At 40.0% G+C, this 23908-nt stretch overlaps 1 protein-coding gene across 1 annotated transcript in view; it reads left to right on the forward strand.

Annotated features, from left to right (window-relative positions):
• The window catches only part of mast1a (microtubule associated serine/threonine kinase 1a), a gene marked incomplete at both ends in the record, with an annotated part of 116637 nt that extends 93256 nt beyond the window's left edge, over positions 1 to 23381 (forward strand). The window contains 15 exons of the mRNA XM_079264581.1: positions 527 to 735; positions 1812 to 1950; positions 3514 to 3646; positions 4874 to 5039; positions 6730 to 6831; positions 9972 to 10094; positions 10222 to 10331; positions 15932 to 16095; positions 17595 to 17839; positions 18002 to 18259; positions 18570 to 18802; positions 20780 to 20902; positions 21038 to 21174; positions 21281 to 21468; positions 21700 to 23381. Coding sequence (XP_079120707.1) covers positions 527 to 735; positions 1812 to 1950; positions 3514 to 3646; positions 4874 to 5039; positions 6730 to 6831; positions 9972 to 10094; positions 10222 to 10331; positions 15932 to 16095; positions 17595 to 17839; positions 18002 to 18259; positions 18570 to 18802; positions 20780 to 20902; positions 21038 to 21174; positions 21281 to 21468; positions 21700 to 23381 — 4012 coding nt within the window. The remainder of the gene's footprint in view (positions 1 to 526; positions 736 to 1811; positions 1951 to 3513; positions 3647 to 4873; positions 5040 to 6729; positions 6832 to 9971; positions 10095 to 10221; positions 10332 to 15931; positions 16096 to 17594; positions 17840 to 18001; positions 18260 to 18569; positions 18803 to 20779; positions 20903 to 21037; positions 21175 to 21280; positions 21469 to 21699) is intronic.
• Between the last annotated feature and the right edge of the window lie 527 nt (positions 23382 to 23908).

Consider the following 23908-nt stretch of genomic DNA (forward strand, 5'->3'; position numbering starts at 1 on the left):
CAGCAGCGTCTCTATGAATGCACATGATAGATGTCACTGTGTCATCGAACATGTCTGGAACGCGGAGTTGTCAGGTCAGAAAGTTACGTAATGCGTCTTTAGAGTTGGATCAGGTAAATCAGCAAATAAAACTCAAGTCTATTAAAATATGTCTGGAATACTCTTAAAAAAATTAGTGCAAAATAAACCTTGGGCTTCCTTCTGCTCCTTCTCAAACAAGGTTTACTGTTACACAAAAGTGCATCCTTGTTTTTGTACTGTATATGTGTTTATGATAAATAAACATTTAGTGTAGGATCAACAAGAGCAAAAATGCTATTATCACATAAGAGTTGCCTTTTGTTAGACAGTGGAAATATCTTATTAGTTTTAACCTTCAAATTCTGTTCCAGAGATTTTAAAGTGTGAATATCAGCTTGAAAAGTCAACATGGTGATTATGTAGGCTCATTGCTGAGTTCATATCTCCTTTCTGTTTGTAACTTTCCTCATCTGTTCTGCACTCTTCTGGCCTCTTTGCTTTCCAGTGCCGTCTATCTGGTGCGCCACAGGGAAACGCGTCAGCGTTTTGCCATGAAGAAGATCAACAAGCAGAACCTGATACTGAGGAACCAGATCCAACAGGCGTTTGTGGAGAGAGACATTCTCACCTTTGCAGAGAATCCCTTCGTTGTCTCCATGTTCTGCTCCTTTGAAACCCGGCGACATCTCTGCATGGTCATGGAATATGTGGAAGGTAAGAAATTCAGAAGGGATATTTATAATTTAGCAGGCTGATGTTTAAGCAGGAAAAACCTGAATAAATTACATACTAATAATACTATAAGTATTGCACTTTATCACTGAACTAAAGAAATACAAAGTTTTAGAATAACTCTTTTCTTTAAAAAAGGATTTAGCCCTGGATGGTTTAATTTTAAAAAGGATTCAAAATCCAGTAGGTCAGACCACATTCAGAGGTGATCTGGGGCACATTCATGTAAGAAGATGAACGCTTTGTGTCCTGCACCACCAGCTAACATGACATATCTCTACGCTTGCAGTGATGCTGAAGCCCCAACACAGAGGATATATCATTCTCAAAAAGCTCATTTTGCTTTTATAAATCAAATTCATTTAGACTGCCTGATTTTTTTTCAGAAGCTCATCCAGCTAGTCAAGAAAGACAGGTCAGGGTATTGTGGAACATCACAATATACATTCATGGATTTACTTTTCTTTAATAGGTAGTAGACCATTTACAATTTTTCATGCTCTTCTCCACATTTTTTTCAGAGGGTTCAAAAGCTTCTGTGTGCACGTTGTTTACCCTTCGTTTTTTTGTGAAAGGTTTTCAGTCACATCTAGAAACAGAAATGAGTCAGTGTTTTGCAGAAACATTAGTAGACATCGATATTTTGTCCACAAAACAGCTGACTGACTGACATTAGGTTGATGTTTATTCATAAAGAACACGGTTGTGATGCTTCATCAGAAAAGGTCATTCAAAATGTACATAAAGATGAATTTTAATGTCAGTATTATGCATTTGCAGCTGTCAAGTCCATCTTAGCTGCATAATAATGACAGGTTTGAATATCATCACTGAGGTGTCAAAGGTGGGTGTGAATTAGTGGTTTGTACATTTGCAGACAGGAATTGTGAATTAGTGGCAGCAGAGATAGATAGTAAGAATCAGATATCGTTCATTAGAAATCATAATCCATCTTGCCTTCAAAGGATTCGGCCTGAACTGCATGGCTCCGGTTGAAGTAATAAAAAATGGCTTAATTTATTCTAAGTTATTAGGTAGTGACGTTTCTGTCTTTTCAGGGGGGGACTGTGCCACCTTATTGAAGAACATCGGGGCTCTACCTGTGGAGTTGGCAAGAATGTATTTTGCTGAAACCGTTTTGGCCCTTGAATATCTGCACAACTACGGAATCGTTCACAGAGACCTAAAACCTGACAAGTGAGTCTCTAAAGCTGCAATTAATTTCTTTACATAAACAATGTTTTCTAATGTAAATGTGTAAATAGCTGGTTTTCGTAAACAAATCAAAAGAAATAATGTTTTTTTATTCATGCTAAACTAAGTCATCATCAAATAAAAAATACCTTGCTAGCACAGAAAAACACCAACATAGCAGTACAAACTAAAAGACGAAAGGTGGAAATTGTAATAAAATAAACTTCTTATAAATTCAACAAAAAAGAAAAAACAACAATAAAAAAACAAATAAAAGCAACAAGGTCAATTCAGAACAGGAACATCTTTAAAAACAAGTAAATCAGGTTCTAATGAGGTAACATACTTATGTACACATAGCAATCACAAATTTTAGCTAACTGACAGCACTCTGTAACTTTAGCCTGCCTAGCTCTGTTAGTGAGTTAGCTCTTGTTAGCCCCTGATTAGCTTCGTTAGCGAGTTACATGGGTATCAATCGTCCACCTCCACGCTCACAGCCCCCTTTTTGCCACCTCTTTGCCCATTTTTTATTTACATGACCCTGTCAAGATGGACAGAACCGCTCATCAAGCTTCAATTCCTCAAAGAATTGAAGCTTTACAGAGGCTCAGTCTATAGTCTAAAGAAATACCCATACCCACATATATAAACACAGATTATAATCCTGTGTAAACTAACTGAAAATGAACTAATTTATGATCAAGCAATAGCATTCTCATTTGTTGTTGCTCACGCACAACTGTTTGCAATTAGCTGTAGTGTCAGCTACATTACAGCTAATTGCTAACATACAGACCACAGTTAAAGTTTCACTACAGTTGCTTTTACTGTTTTCCTCAAGCAAAGGAGGACATTGGCCACAGTTTAGATCTTATTGTGCTCAGACATTTTTATTTAATTAGAACATCAAAATAAAAAGCTACATGTTAGCATTAGCATGCTCCTTTAGCATAATTGCTGGCAGCAATGCATGATGGTCTATTTTGACTGTTATAGTGTAAACCTTACATGTTCAACTTTTAGAGTGCCTTATGATGAATTTGTTGTGTATTACACAGGATATGAAAATTAATTTGTGAAATTTCAAGCTGCACTACAAAATGGTCAACTTGCTACACCGTAGGCTAAGTAGGTTAGTCAAGCACTGTCCCAGTTCCAGAATAAATCAGCTAATTAAAGGAAAAAAGCATGAAAATCTAATGATATAAAAGCAAAGCCAGAACAACACTTAAACATAACTTAAGACAAGTGGATCCTTGAGCAGCTGGAAAAAGGCAATAATCCACATGAGAATTGAGAGCATCTGTGGAAAAGGGAATGTAAATACTGGAATTTCTCGTCACAAACGGCCATGAACACATCTCCAAATTATGCAAAACACTGTTACTGTAAATAAGTTGATTGGTAATTATTTGATAATATGGTAGCCTAGTTTTAAAGGGAAAAAAAAACTTTACAACAGGGTATTATTATTTTAGTGTTATTTACAGATTATTCTACTGGTCATTTGTCAGAGGACGCTCGTGATAGAAATAAGAATGGCTGCTTCTTCTCTCCATCTAGTCTCCTGATTACTTCTATGGGACACATTAAGCTCACAGACTTCGGTTTGTCAAAGATGGGTCTAATGAGCCTCACCACCAACTTGTATGAAGGCCACATCGAGAAAGATGCTCGGGAGTTCCTGGACAAACAGGTAAAGTCAGAGATGGAAGTAATAAATCACATTTACCGATACTTAAATGTGTTTATTTTCTTGTATTAATTTAATTTAATTGCTTTTATTACACAGTAAAAATTATTGAATGAGTCAAACATGGTAGGAAACTATGTATTCCAACACAAAGATAGCAATTTGTTTGCTCAATAAATTACAGTCGAGATGAACAAATGGAAAAACTAACATCTAACTGCAGGACACTCTGCAAGTGACTATCCAATTTAATACAATTATATCTTCTCCACCACATTTTCAGTAAGAGTGTCTTTCTTATCGCTTCAGTAATGACAGTGTTTTTGATCAAATTCATTGGTTGCTGGTATTTTGTTTTAATTAGAAGCTGTATGAATAAAGTACCGTAGCTGATAAGCAGCCATTTGCAATATGCTTTTGTCTCCGGTTGTCTGGCAAAATCAATCATTTCCAAAAAAAGGCGCTGCATCACAATGCTTCCTGTTCAGCCTGAATCACTGAATCATTAATGTTCACCATCTCATTACAATCCCATTTTGCAATTACAGCTCCTGTTTATTCTCTGAACTGAACCGTAATCACTCTGACCAGCCCAGCAGTCACTTGCTTTTCTACACAAAACTCCTATTTTGGTCCAACAGTAATCATCTCACATCTGTGAACAGTCCAGGCCACAGATTTGCTTTTAATATTTGTAATGGAGATTGTGATCAGCAGAGAATTTGTCATGCAGTAAGTAATGACATCTGCTGTAAAACACAAACATAAGTGCATTCATTTGATATTCAAGGCCAGATCATTTCAACTGCACATTATTACTGAAAATAACAGACTGTTGTTATTACAGTGTTATTAGTGAAACCTTCAGTAAATGAATACAAAATGAGAGACTATGTAATGGTTCCCATTTTACTCCATCAGATACCATTTTTCAAAATATTAAAATAATTCCTGGACATATTTTTTTCAGCAGTTTCTACTTAGTTATGAGATGGCTTAGTTTTTCTTTTACTTTCTGCCAGTGCTCTTAGTGAAGATAAAAAGAAAGACAAATAAAGCTAGTCGCTTCACGTTTGGATGAAGTGACCAAATCTAAAGTTTTTCCTTTTTTTTTTTTTTTTTTTTTTTTTTCCACCTTACAATCATGAAGAATGCTTCTCATTGATCTCCACATCTCTCTGCCTTTCCTCTCTTTCCGCGGATGTCTTTCCTCCACATCCCTCCTGGCAGGTCTGCGGGACTCCAGAGTACATCGCTCCAGAAGTGATTCTCCGTCAAGGCTACGGGAAGCCGGTGGATTGGTGGGCCATGGGCATCATCCTCTATGAGTTCCTGGTGGGCTGTGTGCCTTTCTTTGGAGACACTCCTGAAGAGCTCTTTGGTCAGGTCATCACAGGTTAGGAAAGAAAATGTTTTATTTAACCCTTTCATGCATAACGGTTACCAAGATGCGGACAACTTTTTACAAGCTTTTTTCTTACATATCCATGAATGAGGATGGTATATTTTGTAAATGAACCACTTCAGTGGATGTAGAGGCCATTTATGTGTTTTTGTTTTCTTTTATGACAAATGGCTGTTATGGAAGTTAAATTATTTTTTGTATTATATTTTAGTATATTAGGTTATATTACACATATAGATTTTTATTTAAAGTATTTAGCTTTTTGATGAGTGTGAGAACGGTGAGGGAAGACAGGTAATTTCTGTCACATCCGGGGGTGGTGTTTTTTTTTTTGTTTAAGGATGACAGGATGAAATGATTTTATGACCACTTTGGGGTGTTTTGTTGGTTTTTGTTTACAGGAACAAATATATAATGATCCACCTTTATTTTATTTTTTGTTTAAAGAAAAATAAATTATTTGTAATTTTCTAAATCCTTTCCCTTTTTATTTTATTTGGGTTTTTGGAAGTGTGTACAAAATTCAGACAGTCCACACTGCCAACGTCTTTAAAAGTAACATGGGAAAGGCTGGTACAGTGGATCTTAGTGAGTCATCCGATATGTTTCCACTCACTGGAGAATAAATAAATATATGATATAATTGAACATAATGTAATTGTGCAAGTTTGCCTTTGCGATAAATTGAAAAAGAAAATGATACAGCTATATTTTATAGAAGATTTACAGAATAAAATATGAATATATATTATTTTATAAATGTTTATTAGAATACAATAAAATAAGTCATAAATCATAATATATTCTAAATATCACTAATAAACAAAAAGTATCATTGCTTATGTCTGTAGAGGTAAAATATTGTATTTAAAGAAATATTGCATTGGGGTTTTTTTTTTATTCATGTGTGTTACGACCCAGTGGTCTAGGGGGTAAGAGCCGCAACATAAAACAAATGTGCCAGACTGAAAGTAAGTTTAGGGAAATTTTATTATCCCATAACGAGAAAAAAAAACAATACAGGCCCAAATGAGAAGGCAAGTGGTGCAGCTTACAAATACAAAACAGAACTATTTCAAAAAGCACAGACAATCAAGTACCATTAACTACCCAAGTCACAAACAACAGCAAAACAAATGGCTAAGCCCAAAGGCTACACAAAAGCCAACAATACTGCAGACTAGGCCGTAAAGGCTCTTCAAAACTAACCACCAAAAAAAGACCGGTCTCAGAGAGGGCAAGCTGTAGCCACCACACAGCTGCCACTGAATGAAGAACTTGGCGCTCTTTTATCCTGGATCGGAGAGGTGTCGAATCCTCATTGGAGCCGAGGTCAGCCACTCAGAGATGCCGACGAGACCAGGTGATGTGGAGGAACCAATCCCAGCCAGGGGGAGGCCAGATGATGGTTTCCAGGCTGAATGAAATGGGTTGGTGGGCAATTCGGGGCAGCCGTAACAATGCATGAAAGGGTTAAAACAAAGTTGCTTTTAGTCATTAAAACAGAAAAGATTACAAACCAAACTGTGTGTTATTTAATGAATATATCATTCTTGAAGAATAATTTGTGGCCATGATGTTAGATGTTGGTTATCATCCGAAGTCATCAGGGTTTTTTTTTTCCTTTTAGCAGATATTGTTGTTTATTCTAAAACCTCTTTCTGTCTTGTGTCTCTGGAAGATGACATAGTTTGGCCAGATGGTGATGAGGCTTTGCCTGCTGATGCCCAGGCCCTCATCTCTGCTCTGCTGCAGACCAACCCTCTTGTCAGACTTGGGACAGGTACTGGTTTCTCATTTCACTTGATCTCTGATCTGCAGTCTGCTGTTAAAACTAACTAAAGAGTTCGAAGGACCAGGGAAAATAATTAATAAACTATCGGTCAGTAGAAGAGAGTGTTATGTTCTCTTGCATGCTGGCAGAAACATGCTTCCAACACTATGTATTAGCACTGTGCAAAAGGGCTTTTAGCAGATACAGATATAGATCCATTTGACTTCCATAAGGAGAGGTCAACTGAAAAGATGACGAAAAATTATTGATGCTTTAAACTAAATTTAAAAATTTTTTGGTTGGCGATTGAACTCCAATGCATCATCTCCGATGAGCAGTGACAATGAATAAAGGGAGATGGAAAAAAGGCACGTTGTGTTAAAGTTAGCCTGAGGGGGCAACGGTAGGCCAGAAGAGAGCTTTTCAGAAGGAAGACCAGACAGATTGGATGGAAAAAGAGCAGATAAGACTGATGGACTAGAGTAGTGACAAAAGAATAGAGAGAAAGGTGAGTTTGAAAAGCTGCAAAGCTTTGCAGGATTAAAAGCCAAAAAAACTGAGCAACAAGAGCAGATGTGAAGGATGAGAGCTTCCCTACTGAAGTTATGCAAATTTTAAATGGAGCATAAATCTGTAAAAGCAAAGATACAGTTGGCAAATAGTAAGTAGGACAGAGAAATACCAGAAAAAAAGGTGAAGGTAAAGCAGACGCTATGATATAAGAGTTGTTTAATAAAAACCATTTAAAAGATTGAGCTGAGAGTTTCTGGTTTTCCAAAACAAAACCTATCCCTGACATGGGTTTGTAAAAGCACGAGTACATAAACTGCCATGGAGATTTATTCTGTGCCTCTTGTCTGTTCCTGCTTCGACCAGGCTAACAGTCACCAGACACCTTGTTTCTCCTTTCACAATAAAATGCCCATTTTTAGAAGACAGCATGAATGATGAAGCCCTAACCTGCATGAGCCGGAACAGTTTAAGGTGTGGAGACCCACAGGGATACTGGACAGACAACTGGGCTAAGAACATTTAACCCCTTTCTATTTTTTTTTGCAGATAACATGCTTAATTGTGATTTTTCTTCCTAATGTGTATTTAACCTGATTTGTTCAGTAGTTTCAGATATACAGAAGATACACTTATAACTACTACAGATGTTCTGGGAGGTCACGTTAATATGAGCAACTTCAGGTGGCTTAGGGGGTCCTTGAGACTGAAACAAGGAAGTGCTCTGTAAGCTACGTAGTTCATTACGTACAGCCACCGGTTGAAATGCGCGTTGTTTGTGTTACAGAAATAAAGTGGATGTAACATTTCTTCACTCATGCACGCTTGGGAGTCGTTTGTGTTCAAGTGTGCAACAAAGGGGTTAGGGTTCGTTAACTATGCGGGCCGCTGGAGAACCAGAACCTGTCCAGAAGATTATAAGTATCTGTATTGAACTCTGACTTTCGTTGTTTAGTAGAAGACGTTAAACTGTTCAGTAAGTGCTCTGTGTGATCCCTGAGTCATGTTAGGATTGGTTATAAGAGTTAAAAACCAACAAGACAAACGTTTGTGCAAAAGTTGTTTATGGGCGCTACAGATATTTTAACACGGAGTGATGGGAGGAATTAATTTTCCCAAGCAGTGACAAAATAGTTATCAAGGCAGAACAGGGACTAAAACAGATGCTAACCAAACATCTGACAGGAGTGAAGCAAAAGTAATGAACATATGATCAAAAGTTCATAAAACTAGGAGGCATTAACAATAAGTGGTATCGGATCTGTTGGTTTTAGTTTTATTTTACAGTTATTTCCCGATACTTTCATCCAAAGCGACTTCCATGTGAGAACTAATTGATTAACCATAGCAGTTAAAAGGGCTGTGATGATATACTTTCATCCTGATTCCATCCCGATTTTTTGAGTGCCGGTTCAATTTAAATTGCGATTCTCACGATTCTTTGATATTGCTGGTTTTTGTAAACTAAAAGCCAAAACAAACAAAAAAAGAAAGTACAAAACTTTTCTTGATTTAAATCAGGAAAAAACAACACAGTGGCCAGACCATCATTCTGCTGCTATAATGCCTAAGAAGATAAGTAAAAACATCAATAAAAACAATAAAAATGACTAAAATTTTATTATGGATTATTTTTATTTATTTGGAAAAGAAATAGATTTTTTTCACAAAAAAAAAAATCTATTTTAAAACTGTGGGGCAAAAAAAATCCCAATACTCAATTTTTCTATTCTATTTTCTCCACCCCTAGTTAACTAGTTAGCTTTCATTTCCTGCTCCATTGTTACATCTAGTTTCTCTTTGTAAACATCACATCTACTCTGGCCACATCCACACAGAGACCAGTTCAGATGTATCAAGTCTTTTTTTTTTTATCATTTCAGCAGTTTTTCTGCATGGAAGTGGTGTTTTTGTACGCAGTTGTTTCTACTAAACAGCAAAATAGAGACACAGACGTATGTTGCAACGTTCTGCAGCTCATCAGGTGCTGAGTGACATTGTTTTAAATAAACGCTGCTGAAAGATGTGAAAAGTTCTTCACATTTTGATGCGTTTGCACAACAGGCAAAGCGCTAACTTACTACTCTGATAATACTGAGGCAAACAGATAGTCGGTTCTGCAGCTACACTTTTTTCATTAGAAACCAGCGGGGGAATTCTTTGCCACGGTGGATTTGTGTCTTTCCTCTGAAGCGATCCCTTTCCGGCTTCCTCTTTCTGGCGTCCTCAGACACCATTTTCAGCATCTTACTTCATTTAATCATGACAAACTTTGGTTGGAAAAGGAGGAAAAAGTAGCTCAAAGCAGAGCGGTCTGTGTTTGTAGAGGGGGAGAGCCGTAAAGCAAAGCGCTGCAGGTCACATGATCACATGAGGGACGGATCCGCTCCTGCAAAGTAACAAAGTCTGCTTTCTGAAGAAGAAGCCCCCTTTGAGCACTAACATGCACTGTATACAGACCCCAGAAATCATCCATTCTCACTCACATTAGCAAAGGTTTGGGTTAAAAGTTACATGATTCCCCTTTAAAATGCAAGAAGTGTCTCTTCTGAACATCAAGAAAGTAAAAACACATTTTTGTTTCCTCTAAACGATCAACAGCTGAGAACTGTTTCTGTTGTTTGTGCCGCTGCTGCCAGGTGGAGCGTTCGAGGTGAAGCAGCACTCATTCTTCACCGAGCTGGACTGGAACAGTTTGCTGAGGCAGAAGGCAGAGTTCGTCCCTCACCTGGAGTCCGAGGAGGACACCAGCTACTTTGACAGTACGTGTGTCTGTAAACCACAGCGTTTCCATCAATACAAGGGTTACGCAATCATTTTCTGATGCGGTTACAGTCATTATTTTTCAAGCGACACCTCTCCTCCTCTTCCTCCTCTCTCCTCCACCAGCCCGCTCAGATCGTTATCGCCACATCAATACGTACGACGAGGATGACACCAATGATGACGAGCCGGTGGAGATCAGACAGTTCTCCTCCTGTTCTCCTCGCTTCAGCAAGGTAGGATTCCTCTCCTGTTTCATCTATGGCAGCTTTCCTTTCTCCTCTCACCGTGTCAGCCTGTCACGCAGACGCTCACTTTGGCTCTTGAGATTATTTGACAGGATTAGATGAGGAGGGGAAAAGGGAATGGTGGAATAAAGTAGGTCACGCTGCATGGAGAGGCTTCTGGAGGCTGGACCAGGTCTCATACCTGGTGGGAATGAAGTCTGTGTAGCCCGTTGAACAGCTACTCCATTAATCCTCAGTCCTTTTTCACGACACTTTCTATTTTAAGCCTCACGCAGAGCTCATGAACCTTTAAGTCAGAAGCCTCACACAACCTTTCCTTTTAACTCTGCCTGAGGAAAGATGCATCTTACAAGCCACACACCTTCCAGCCCTGTTTGTTTTCCTGTCAGGAGGGATTTTTCTAATGATATACCCTCCAATCTTTCTTTTATACACGTCCACTCGTGTCTAACTCTCTCAGACAGAGACAGACAGAAGGAGGTCTGTCTATCTTTAACTTATGTTTGTGTTGAGAGGGAGACCTGAGATACACTGGAAACACTTCCTCAGTGAATTGTTAAATTATATTAAAAGGATTTTTTAATGAAAAAATGTTTTTAAAAAGTAATATGCTTTTAAATTCTTTCTCGCAAACCTTTAAAATAAAAAAAAAAAAGATAAATCACTTGATAGTTAGAGAAACTAAACATGATGACAAAGTAGAAATACAATTAAAGAACAGGCACTTGGAGCTGGAAGCACCAACATCTAAATGTTATACAAACACAAACACTTTTTTTAATCGTAGCTGCAGGTGAACCTTTCTGAGGTATTTCCAACTGAGAAACTGCATATCTTCCAGGATTAGTCACATTTCTAAATGTGCAACATCAGTAACATGGCTTCAAAATCTCGTAGAATAATTAACTATTCTGTCAGTACTGAGTCCGTTTTGGTGAAACTGGTGAAGAAAAGAGATCTGATAACAGACTTGAAGAAGAGGAAATGATTAAATATCCTGCAGGATGGAAAACATGGAAGAGAAGCTCAGATGACTGTTTACATAAGGCATGCTTGTGCACAGGTACCATCATTCTGCTCTACAAGCCTTTATCAGACAAAACAGACGGACAGTTTATCTTGACTGTGTAGAAATGTAAAAACAGATGTAGACCGAGATAAAAACAGGGAAGAAATCGTCTTGAAAATTGATGGATTTTGTTTCATAAGTTGCATCTACAGGCCTTAAAAAAAAAGCTATAAAGATTTTGCAGCCTGATAATTTCAGCGTTTTGGATACAGTTTTTTTTTTTTTAGCTTTTTCTCCCATGAAGAGGTGTTTGCAAAAGCACTTCATTTTTTTCCACAAATGCAAATCTTTTTTTGTACAACCATCATTTTCCACACATTCACAAACTATAATTTTTCAGGCAAACTTCTTTTTTACAAAGCGACTAACATTTATTTCCAACCATATAAAATCTTTATTGCCTTATATGAACCCCAAACATCCTGCCGTTTTCTTTGATTATCTTTTTAAAAGAAGAATTGTGCATTCCATGTGACATAAATATACATGTTCTGGTGCAGAAGTGTGTTGGTTGGAAGCTGCCATCACACCTTAAGTCAGTATTTATAAGTTGCAGGTTGGCACGTTGGCATGACAACTGGGTGTTTACAGGAACTTTTACTGAAACTACAACGTTTAGGGTGACGTGAGTGTTTTTTTCTTTAAAACAAAAATATACATTTATCTTCTATAATATCTCTACCGAGGTCCGTTTGACCTGTTAAATCAAATGAATACTAGTTGAACCATATGGGGAATAAATGTACACAAATGTTTACAAACTGTTTAGAAGTGAGTCTTTTCACTGATTTGTAGTAGTTCAGGTTATATGCAGGATGTGTGGAGTATCTGAGAATGTCTGCGGCTCAGCAGAGGTACCGAGATCTTGTAACGTCAAGCAGCAGCTGATCATGTTCTGTGTGGTTTTGATGACGCCTTGCTGCGGCTGAAGATCCAGCAGAACATGTTGAGATGCAGTAAACGGGATCAATGGAAGAACTTTTGCTGGAAGCTTCTTCAAATTATTTTTCCTTTGTAACCTGAAAGTGAAACCTCTGCTGTACTTTTCTGACCATGATGGTGCTGGCAGTCAAGGAAAGGTCATTAGGGAACATTCACATCAGCCTTTTTGATTCCATTTGCTTGGAAAGTCTCTTTGTTTGTGGAAATGTGAACACGCCAAACAAATTCTGATTCAGATCAAAGAAGCGGACTCGGCCTGTTTCAAGCGGACCAAATACAGGAAGCAGAATACAAAAAAAGGTTGCATCCTGCATTTGACGTAGCATTGCATTGTGGGTAAATACATAGCGATGGCGTTAAGGGTCCTCTGCCTCGTCTGTTGTTCAGACTGCGTCCATTGTTGCAGTGTATTTTTGCAGTGTACTTGCATAAGACAAAATAAAAAAAACAAAACAGCCATAGTTTTGTCTCCATGTTTAACTCACAAGTGGAGTTTTACTCTTCACGCCGGTCTTGTCCTTTTTTTGCTAAATACTAGTGCAGCGCCCCCTTTGGTGGAAATGGAGATATGTTATTCTTTTCTCTTTTTTGTCTTGTCCAGCATTTAAGCAAGCAGAATGATTTTCTGGGTGCTGTGTTCTGCTGGGAAAATTTGCCATTATAGATATAATGCTCCCCTTGATATTCTGGATTCTTACTTTATTTTTCTATTTATTTTTGCTGGACCGGACCAGAGAGGACAGAGGAGGGACAGAAGGAGAATCGAGAAGAAGAGAGAACAGAAAAGTAGATAGAAAGAGAGAGAGAAACAGAAAGAGAGAAAGAAAGAATGAGAACAACCTACATACATATGCATGTACATAAGCACACATACACACCTGCCTATATATACACATATAAGTACACCTATACACAATGCGGTCATGTGGGGGATATATTATCCTAATGGTTTAGCTCGTTTGACCAACGTGCAGCGTTACGGCAATCTTGTTCCGCATGGATACACATCCCTACAACTAGTCCCCAAGTCTAGTGGACTATCCTGATGTGAACGCACCCTAAATAGTAGAGTGGCTAAGAATTTGACGGGGTGCACCCTCTCTTTGCAATCCACAATAATAAAGACCGGGGAAGTGATCTAACTGGTGCTTTTTTTTTATTGTAGAAGCTCATTATGATTAAATTATACTTTCTCCTGCCTGTTGCATCCATGGAGACCATTGTGTGTTTATGTGACCTTGTTTTGTAGTGGTCTGTTGTTTGGACACAATGCTGACAGCGAATGAAAAGCAAAAACTGAAATGGGATGATTACACAGATTACAGCTTCATATTGGTGACACCTTTGTGTAGGTGAAATAACCAATCCCCAAAGGGCTCGCAATAATAACATCTAAAAAGATACAAATATTACAGAAATTGTCCCCCCAGAGCTTAAATGAACCTTTCCTTAAAATGCTTGGTTTCTTTCCCTCATACAGTATGTTTGTTTTTTGGTTTGGAACCTTAATTGTTTAAAAGGATTCTTTACTATGGGGACATAGGGATAATTTTGCCATTAGAGCTACTATCCCAAAATTAATGCCCAGACAATAACTGGCAAAAAGAAATTACAGTGGTGGAGGTCTATGCTCTCTGAGTGCTTCTAGTACTGCTTGCATTTTAAACGAATGAACTCTTGAAGCTTGAAGATGTTTCCCGATCTATGTAAACTAAGTAACTGTCTGGCTGTCAGTTTCCTTTTGGTGTTTCTCCTGAGAAGGCAGCTGGGTCTACGGCTGATACTAAAGGAAAAATGTCCTTCAGGCTTCCTTTAAAAATGTCCTCCCCGACATTTTCCTACTCAGCACATAACGAGCCTTACAGAGCGTGCATGTTTTGTGCTCATGCTATTGCTCACATGAATTTAAGGTGAAGTTTTGCTCTCTCAGTCTAGTACACCACATCTATTATAGTCTCTTATATACTGGTACGTTTTATGTCACATGATGGTTCGAATCAATTTATTTTCCTTTGTATGCACAAAGAAAGACACTGAATATGAAGGAAGACTGCTTTGAAAAGAATTAGAGGGCAATGAGTTTAAGTTACACAGTGCTGTGAGAAAGTCCTGAGCCACTTCTCATTTCTTTATTTTGCTTTTCAATGAGCTAATTTTCTGCAATAGTTCTCAAGGTAAAGCTGTCAGGAAGTCTTACAAAGGATTTCTTTATATATATATATATATATATATATATATATATATATATATATAAATATATATATATATATGTGTGTGTGTGTGTGTGTGTGTGTGTGTGTGTGTGTGTGTACATATTAGTTAATGTAAAAACAAACACATAACTGAAGAAATGTCAGCAAAGAAACAAGTGTTACATCCATATATAGTTATAGTTATATACATACATATATATAAATATATATGCATACATATATAGTTTGATACTTGTCTTTTTTACGTACCAGGAAGCATTAAACTGCTTTAAAAAAAATGCTTCATGTTAAAAACTGAACTTTTCTTCCCTTTTTTTTTTTTATATGGCTCAAGCCTTAAAGGGCAAAGACCTCCCCAAGGGGATTCAGAGCCGTTGCGATGAAACATTAAGACCGTGTTGACTGATGATTTGTCCTTATTTAAAAGCAAAACGGTTAGGTTGTTAATTTAACTTTTAATTTTCATTAAAAGACACGACTCAGCCAGAAAGCAGTATTTATGATGAGAATTGCACTAATACAAGCAATAAAATCAGCAGGGTTTGAGTACAGGGTGGGGCAAGGGGGTCCACAGTTTTCTTGTATTTGCATGAAGGAGGTATACAAGGACAGCAGGCTGTTAACTGTGTCAATATGTTTTGTTCAATTCATTTTTCACAGAAAAATTAACATGTTCTTTGAACTTGCACAACGTTGATGGGCTGTGAAAGCTAAGACAGATATATATATTTTTAAATTTAAGGTGACATGTTATTTAAAGAATTGATAAGTTCAGCAGGAAAACGAGACTTTGAGGAGCTATTTCCTCTGAAAACTGCAGCATTGGTTTAAAAGCGTAAATCTTTTGAGGCTAGAGCAGTAAATGAATTCTCTCAGACATTTTAAGCTGACGAGACGCACAAATCGAGCTAAATCTGCGACACAATCATCATTCTAATGCAGAGGTGTCCAGCTCCGGTCCTCGAGGGCCAGAATCCTGCAGGTTTTCTATGTATCCCTGCTCAGACACACCTGATTCAAATTAATTAGTAGTAGAGCTTAATCAGTTGTGCACGTCATTGGCTGTTTGATCCATTTAGTGGAAGCTAGATGTGTTGGAACAGGAATACATGGGAAACCTGCAGGACAGCGGCCCTCGAGGACCGACTTTGGACACCCCTGTTCTAATGGAAAAGTGCTGTGTTCCTAAAACACGATTGATGAACAAATATTATAAGCAAATATTTCTCACAAAGCGACACAATCAATGTTTGTTGTGTTGGTTCTTGTATCCTAACAAACACATAACAGAAGCAATGTCAGCACAGAAGCAGCTGCATTGTTAACAAAAGCTAACAGATCAAACGATTATTGATTCCTCGCAGGTGTACAGCAGCATGGAGCAGCTTTCTCAGCTGGAGCAGAAAGCCACAACTTCAGTGTCACGTCGGGAGCACAAGGGCCCAAGGGAGGACAAGGTGACCAAGAGAGAGAGCCTGGGCAGCTTTAGCATGAGAGACAAGAGCTGGAGAACTGGATCCCCTGAGATGTAAGTTGTGGGTCGATTTAAACTGAGGCCTTTTAAAAGCTCATTTTTTCTTTTCTTTGTTTTTGAAACAGAGAAGTGGACTGTTGTTGGAGTAAATTCTGTTGGAGCTATTAGAAAGTTTATTCCCTGACTACACACATTTTGCATCAAAACTACACTTTTTTTTTTTTTTTTTTTTTTTTAACAAGCAATAAACTTGGATCTATTTACACAAAAATAATTTTAAATGAGTTCATCCAAATTTTTATTTTTATTTAATGTTTCCCAGAAACTCAGTTTATTTTTATGATGTGAAAAACAGCTCGCTGCTTGTTCTCTATTTAAGAGATGTGAAATGTGATATGATCAAATAAATCTAATAAAGTTGCTATGTTTTCTAAAAAGCAATAAAACTATACGTTTTACTGTGATGATCCAATCCAATTCACTTTATTTATGTACCACTTTTTATAAACATGAACAGTTTCCATAGTGTTGCACAAAATAAAACAAAAACAATGTTACAATACTAAAATATCAAGAAATACAAAGTAATAAACTTAAAATCAATCCCAATAAACAGGTAAAAACCAATAAACAATTTAATAAAAATGAAATTTAAAAAAAAAACCAAAAAAAAAAAACCGTGATGGTACCAACACGCTTACAAAAATAAAAAGCAAACAAAGTTTAGATGTACCAGTAACAATGTCCTGAAAAACAAGGAGATTAACTGACTGGTGAGGGTGTCAGGATATGGTATAAAAGGAGGACCCAACAATATCTTAGTAATTTAAACCAAAGATGTAGCCTGTGGCCCACTATTTAGTACCAAATTTGATCAGATAATCTTCAGTCAGTTAAAATAAAGGATTTCAATGCAAGATTCCACAAACTTTTTGTCATTTTAACATCTACAGGGCATACTATTGTGAAAAAATGTATTAAGTCAGGGAAATTTCAGTGTGCAAACACCGAGAATGTAAACCACAATGGATGAAAAACTGACATGACGTCATGATTAACATAAAAATATGGCCTCAGGAGTATCTTATTAAACCATTTTCACTAAATAAAAACAACTGCTGCATCCAGAAATGCAGCCTAAAGCTGCTCTACACTTTGGCTAGAAGCTTTACTAAGCTTATTTATTACAAAACTCCAAATCATTCCTTTTGACTTGTTTATATTATTTTGGTTTTTTTGTTTGTTTGTTTGTTTGTTTGTTTTTTAATTATTATATTCACTTGTTTAACTGCACTTGCAGCTTAGGTATGGCTCATCTTTTTAGTCATGCCAGCAGCAGCCAACTGCACAGCTGTCTGGACTGACTGACTGACGGAGACGTTGAAAGCTCTTAAAAACTGAATCTTCACAAAATTTTCCGTATCTAGCTGTGTTAGGATTAATTTAAATAACTGATGATCCCTTACCTTATGGTCGAGTCATCTCATGGTGGAATTTAGACTGAATTTGATGTTGTGAGCATATAATTTCAAGTTTGGGTCCTTCTCCTGCAGGAAGCGCCTGTCCTGTTCAGAGTCTCTCTACTCTGAAGGAGACGCGAGTCCTCCTCTGGGTGCCAGGCGCCGCTTTTCAGCTTTAATGGACACGCATCGCTTTGCCTCACCTCTCGAAGGTGAGCCAGATTTCCTGACTCGCCAGAACCCCATGAAGGTCAGGGGAACCTCTCTGGATGGGACCACCGTCCCCTCACCGAGCCTGCTGGAGCAGAGGGCCAGTCTGAGGGAGATCAATGGAGCAGGTGAGTTAGCAGGTTAGGAGGAAATCAATGAGAGGGTTGTGCTGAAAGCAAAAAGTCTGTAACTGCTAATGAGAGTGATACTGCTAAATGCTAGCATGACAGTTCTCACATCTGTCCCTTTGAAAGAATCTGTCATTTCTGCATGATTCTAACTCCTCATAGACAAATCCCCTCGACCAGGAGAGACTGCAAGCGTCACATCAGCCATCAACACGTTATCTCCAGGTCCTGCAGCAGCTAGTCGGGATGTGATGACTCCTCTGTATGACCCTCTGGGGCCCCGGGCCACAAATGACCTGGTCCTCCGCAGGGCGCGCCACCACCATTTGTCTGGCGATGGAGAGAAGCGGAACTCCAGACCAGGCAACAAAGTCATCAAGTCAGCCTCAGCCACGGCCCTGTCTGTCATCATACCATCAGGTGGGAGGCAGAAGGCTGGAAAAGAGTTAAATCCTTTAAATCAGAGGTGCCCAGCTCCGGTCCTCGAGGGCCACAGTCCTGCAGGTTTTCCATGTATCACTGCTCCAACACACCTGACTCAAAGTAATTAGTCATTGTGCAGAACTTCATTGACTGTTGGATCCACTTAATGGAAGCCAGGTGTGTTGGAACAGGGATACATTAAAAACCTGCAGGACAGCGGCCCTCGAGGCCCGACTTTGGTCAAACCTGCTTTAGAAAGTAAAGAAAAATCATCTAATCTTCATCCTTCCCTTCTCCCTGCTTCCAGTGGAACAACATGGTGGGTTTTCTCCTCTGGCCAGCCCCATGTCCCCTCACTCTTTCTCCTCCAATCCATCGTCACGTGACTCGTCACCCAGCAGAGATTTCTTCCCTGCTGTCAGTGTGCTGCGCTCCCCCATCACCATCCACCGCTCGGGGAAGAAGTACGGCTTCACTCTCAGAGCCATCAGGGTCTACATCGGAGACAGTGACATCTACAGTGTGCATCACATTGTTTGGGTAAGAAGCTCTCAGTGACAAGTCAGTAGAATATGTGTTTTTATGTACTTTTTTGTTTAAACATTGTAGAACGTTTTGAAGAATAGATTAAGGCGTGTTTCTTCAACAGCAGCTTTAAGAACTACTAATGGTTATTGCAGGCCAGGGGTTTCCAGCTCTGCTCCTTGAGGGCCATAATCCTGCAGGTTTTTCCATGTATCCCTGTTTCAACACACCTGGATCAAACTAATTAGTCATTGTGCAGAATGTCATTGGTTGTCCAAGGAAAACCTGCAGGACAGTGGCCCTCGAGGACCAACTTTGGATACCCCTGTTGTAGGGCATAACCAAGCAGGCAATTCCGGCAGTTAAAAGTGAAGCCTATGTGGAAGTGCGTAAAACTGCAGTCCCCCCTTCATCCACTAGGGGCTGCAAAACAGAGCAAATCCCCATAGACTCCCATGTTAAAAAGACCAACTTCACAGCAGAAATAAACATGTTTACAGCCTGGTTCAAAAATCCATTTTAGGTTTAATAGGTCAGATTTACCTTCATGACAACTGTGGGGGGGGGAGTGAATTTTTTTCTAACTCGCCCGTTTAAAAGTAATTTAATCTCGAAGGTCGGCATATTTAGGGGCGTGTCGTTTTGATTGACAGGTACCAGATCTCCCGTTTCAAGTAAGAAGAACATAGAACAACCGCAGTTTTTAGCCGCTTACCTCCGTTAGCTGATTAGCTCCTGTTATCCCCAGGTTAGCTCGGTTAGCTCTTAGCTACAGGTAGCTCGGAGTTCGCTAGATGTCAATAATCCCCCATTACGCTCACCCCCCCCCTCAGCTCCACCTCTTTGCCCAAATTTGTATTTTCCGGGTGAAACGACATGCATGTCCCTGCCAAGATGTCGATGGTAGGAACCGCCCACGAGCTTCGATTCAGCTCTTTAGAAACCTATTGGTGACACAGCAGAGGCTCTGTCCATCTCTTTTTATATAGCCAATGGAGGTAACCTTGCTGAATAACCAGCAACAACCACAAAAAAAACAGGTGCCCCCTAAAAACTAGCTCAATTCTCCATTCACCCACGTCAGCGTTCACATCCGACTCCTGAAGAACCTCCCTCCGTCTTGCCCTACCCGACCCTTTTTGCTTTGTAACCACACATCTGTCTTAACCCCACACATATTCACCATCAAAGCCCGTTAACTAAGAGAACATTTGAACAGTTAAACTTGTCAGGAACATTAATATAGAATCGCTACACTATGTTTTAGTTCCCTCTGATTCAGATTATCTCAACTCCTTGTCAAGTTCTTTGCAAGTCTGTTAATGAGCCAATCATTTGAGTCAGGTTTGTTAAAGAAGGCAGGAGTCCCTGAGGAGCAGGATTCTGAAACACTGCTCCAGTGAACTAATCTTAGTTTCAGGCTCTTAAAATGAATTTTTAGATAAATTTGAGAAAAGGAGGCAATCATTCTGTTTATATAGTAAACCTTTTGTTAATTCAGTGAGCATGATTATTAAAATTAACTTGTTTTTATAGAAGAGGATGCATATCATTGGAAAAAATAGTCCAAAAACCTAAAATATGAAGGCATAGCTCTGGGTATAGAAACAAGAAAAACTCAGCAGTATTAAAAGAACACAACATGAACTGGATTCTTCATCAAAGTGATAAATTATTTCAGGAAAATAGGGCTTTGTTCCAAAAAAAGTAACCAAGTTGACTGTGAATTAGATTGTTTGTGCAGATCTTCTTTGTGGCAGAAGCATCACTGCTGTGCTCCACCAGTAGAGCAGAGTAAAAAGAAGAAGTTTTTCCTCACTAAAATGCAGATGTAAGGGTTAACCAGAAGGCATGTGAAGGCAGTGACAAGCACGCTGCCACAACACTAGCCAGCAATCTTTTCATGTCTTACTCAACGTACATCATAAACTTGTTCTTGTGACGTTTAGGATCATGTATTGTCCTTCATAACTATTCTGTGTCCACTGGCAGCATGTGGAAGAAGGTGGCCCTGCCCAGGAAGCTGGTCTATGTGCTGGTGACCTCATCACTCACGTCAACGGCGAACCCGTCCATGGTCTGGTCCACACTGAAGTGGTCGAGCTCATCCTCAAGGTTTGCATCAGTAGACCTGATTGATCTGCTTTAGACATTACTGTCATCAATAACTTGTTTATGCATTTTATTGACAAAGGAAGGCAGGATGTAAATAAATTGGTTCATGCAATGTTTTGCATTTATTCTGTACAGAGTGGCAACAAGGTGACAGTGACCACCACGCCTTTTGAGAACACCTCCATTAAAGTAGGGCCAGCCCGTAAGGCAAGCTATAAGTGTAAGATGGCCCGACGAAACAAGAGGACAATGGGCAAAGACAGCCAGGACAGGTGGGACTTTACACACCTTGAAAATGAAAACAGTTATAATAAATTCATGTAAACTGTTTAAGCGTTTGGAATTCCCACTTCAACCCTTTATTTCTTCTGTTTTCAGTAAGAAGCGCAGCCCTTTATTCCGTAAAATCACTAAACAGTCCAACCTGCTCCACACCAGCCGCAGTCTGTCCTCTTTGAATCGCTCTCTGTCCTCCAGTGAGAGTCTGCCCGGATCCCCGACTCACAGCTTATCGGCCCGATCCCCAACGCAGGGCTACCGCTCCACCCCAGAACCCTCATACCTGGGTATGGTGCTGGAAATCAACTATTCTTGTACTTAACTAATTGCAGCAGCATTATAGATTCTGAATGAGAGGAAAGTTAAACAATATGATGCAAAATAAAATTTACAAAATAAAGATAAAGTAAAATGTCACCTAATCAGGTTTGGTATGACAACTATTTTACTTTTAAATAAAAAAAAAAATCCTTTTTTTCCTGCCTAACATGATGGCTGATGCTCTCTGATGTCTTCAGGTGCTTCTTCTCAGAGCAGCTCTCCAGCTTCCAGCACTCCAAACTCCCCGTCTCCCTCTCAGCACATGCGGCCCAGCTCCCTGCACGGCCTTTCACCGAAGCTCCACCGCCAGTATCGCTCTGCCCGTTGTAAGTCTGCTGGGAACATCCCACTGTCCCCGCTAGCCCACACTCCCTCACCCACCCAGTCTTCCCCTCCACCCTTACCAGGCCACACCGTAGGGAGCTCCAACACCACCCAGTCCTTCCCTGCCAAGCTTCATTCCTCACCCCCGGTGGTCCGTCCCAGGCCAAAGAGCGCCGAGCCCCCGCGGTCGCCTCTCCTCAAACGGGTGCAGTCGGCAGAAAAGCTGGGCTCGCCTTTGACCCAGTCCAGTTCTACAGGAGGGCTTGGGGGTCCGCTGAGGAAGTACAGTCTGGAGGTGCAGCACTCTGAGTACCGTAAGGATGCTTTCCTCTGTGAGCTCGGACTCCAGAGCCTTCTGGAGACAGAGGGGGAAAATTTGCCTCCGAATCCTCCACCCCTGCCGTCATCCTCCACTACCCCAGAGACCGGCGTGCTGAAGCCTGCGAGGAGACTCGGGAGACAGGAATCTCCACTCAGCAGGGAAACCCTTCTGGCTGGACGAGAGAGGGAGAGAGGAAGGGACCCAGAAAGAGAGACCGGTACGAGCCGAGCCGGAGGAACAGGATCACAGTCATACTTAACAAGGAAACCTCATGCAAGTGAAGTTAACTTGAACTCGCAAAGCTCCAGACTGAGTTCAGAAACCACTAAATCTGTAACCGCCGGCGCACCTATCAAAACCACAGGAGGCTTAGAGGGACAAAATAGACAAGAGAAGGTCTCCCAGAGTCAGGCAGACATACCGACGAGACAACTAGAAGCCAAGGCGGCTAAAAATGTGTCCTCTAACGGTAAGGACTCCCAGCAGCAGCAGCAGCAGTTTGAGGGCAAACCTGAGCTAAAGCAGGAAGGAGACAACAAAAATAGGTGTGGCGTACAGGGTGTTGCCTTCTGCAAGAGCACGTCCGCTCCGGCTAAAACCTCGGGAATCAACACCACAGTGACAGGATCTCATCTGAGCATGAACAAAGCTTTTAAGTCGTCAGGCGTGGGGGAAAGCCTGAGAAAAGTCGACAGCAATGACTCAAGGACTCCAGACCTCGGCTCAAAAAGTCCCAAACTCCCAGCTCGGGTCCTCGCTCCTGTGGTGCCTCCACACGGGCAGCCAATCTCACTGAGCAAGGTGAGGCAGAGCCTGGGCTCTGTCAACTGCTACCGAGGGACGCTTGACTGGGAGGACAAATGTCGCCTGGAGGTGGTGGAGGAGCATTCACCATCTCCCTCACCTTCCCCAACAGCGGTCACGCCGTCCCTCTGCGGACCTTCCCTCTGTAAGTCTCGACCCGTCTCCCCTGGCGACAAGACCAGCTTTGTCAGCCAGCTGACCACCGTGGCCAAAAATGTCCTCGGGCCAATAAAGCTGGGTTCTCAGGAGGGGGCAAAGAGCAAAGACCAGCAGACTAAGGCATCAGAGGAGAAGCAGGGCGGTGCAGCGGGAAAGTCTGACGCTCCTGCTGGAGGTCGAGCACTTTCCGGCGCTGCCGTCGTCACGCAAAGTCCTGCCGGTTCGCCGCTTGAGAAAGCTGCAACTGGTAGCAGCTTTCCAAAAATGTGACCCCACCGGTCTTAAAATTAAACTTTAATAGAAAAAAGTCAAATAGAAAAAGATGCCTTTTTTTACTGAAAAACAGTGAAACAGAGGACAAGCACTTACAAACGATGTACATTCCAGTTTCAGAGTCTATAAAGTGTTATTTATTAATTCAAATCATTGACTGATTCTAACTTAAACCCAGGATTTAGAATAAAAAAAAAAAAATTAAAAAAAAACTATAAAGGTGCATTAACTGTTGATTTTCTATTATGAATAATTTATTGAGAAGACTCTTAATGATGTGATGTGAAACACTTTATCAGATGTATATGTGTGGTTCAATGTGAACGCATGTCATGTGGTATCTCCTGTACATGTATAACAGGTACAAGAAGGTGAAAAAGTGCTTTACTGATCAAAACATGCTGAATAATACTGTGAATACCAAAACTTGTCACTCTATTTTACAACCAGACCTCCTTGTTTTTCTTCCCGCTTTTCAACTGGGGCACTGAAAACGTTCATTTGTGATGTTTGTAAAACACTCT

The sequence above is a fragment of the Telmatherina bonti genome (assembly GCF_933228915.1).
Source record: "Telmatherina bonti genome assembly, chromosome: 3".
Classification (NCBI taxonomy): Eukaryota; Metazoa; Chordata; class Actinopteri; order Atheriniformes; family Telmatherinidae; genus Telmatherina; species Telmatherina bonti.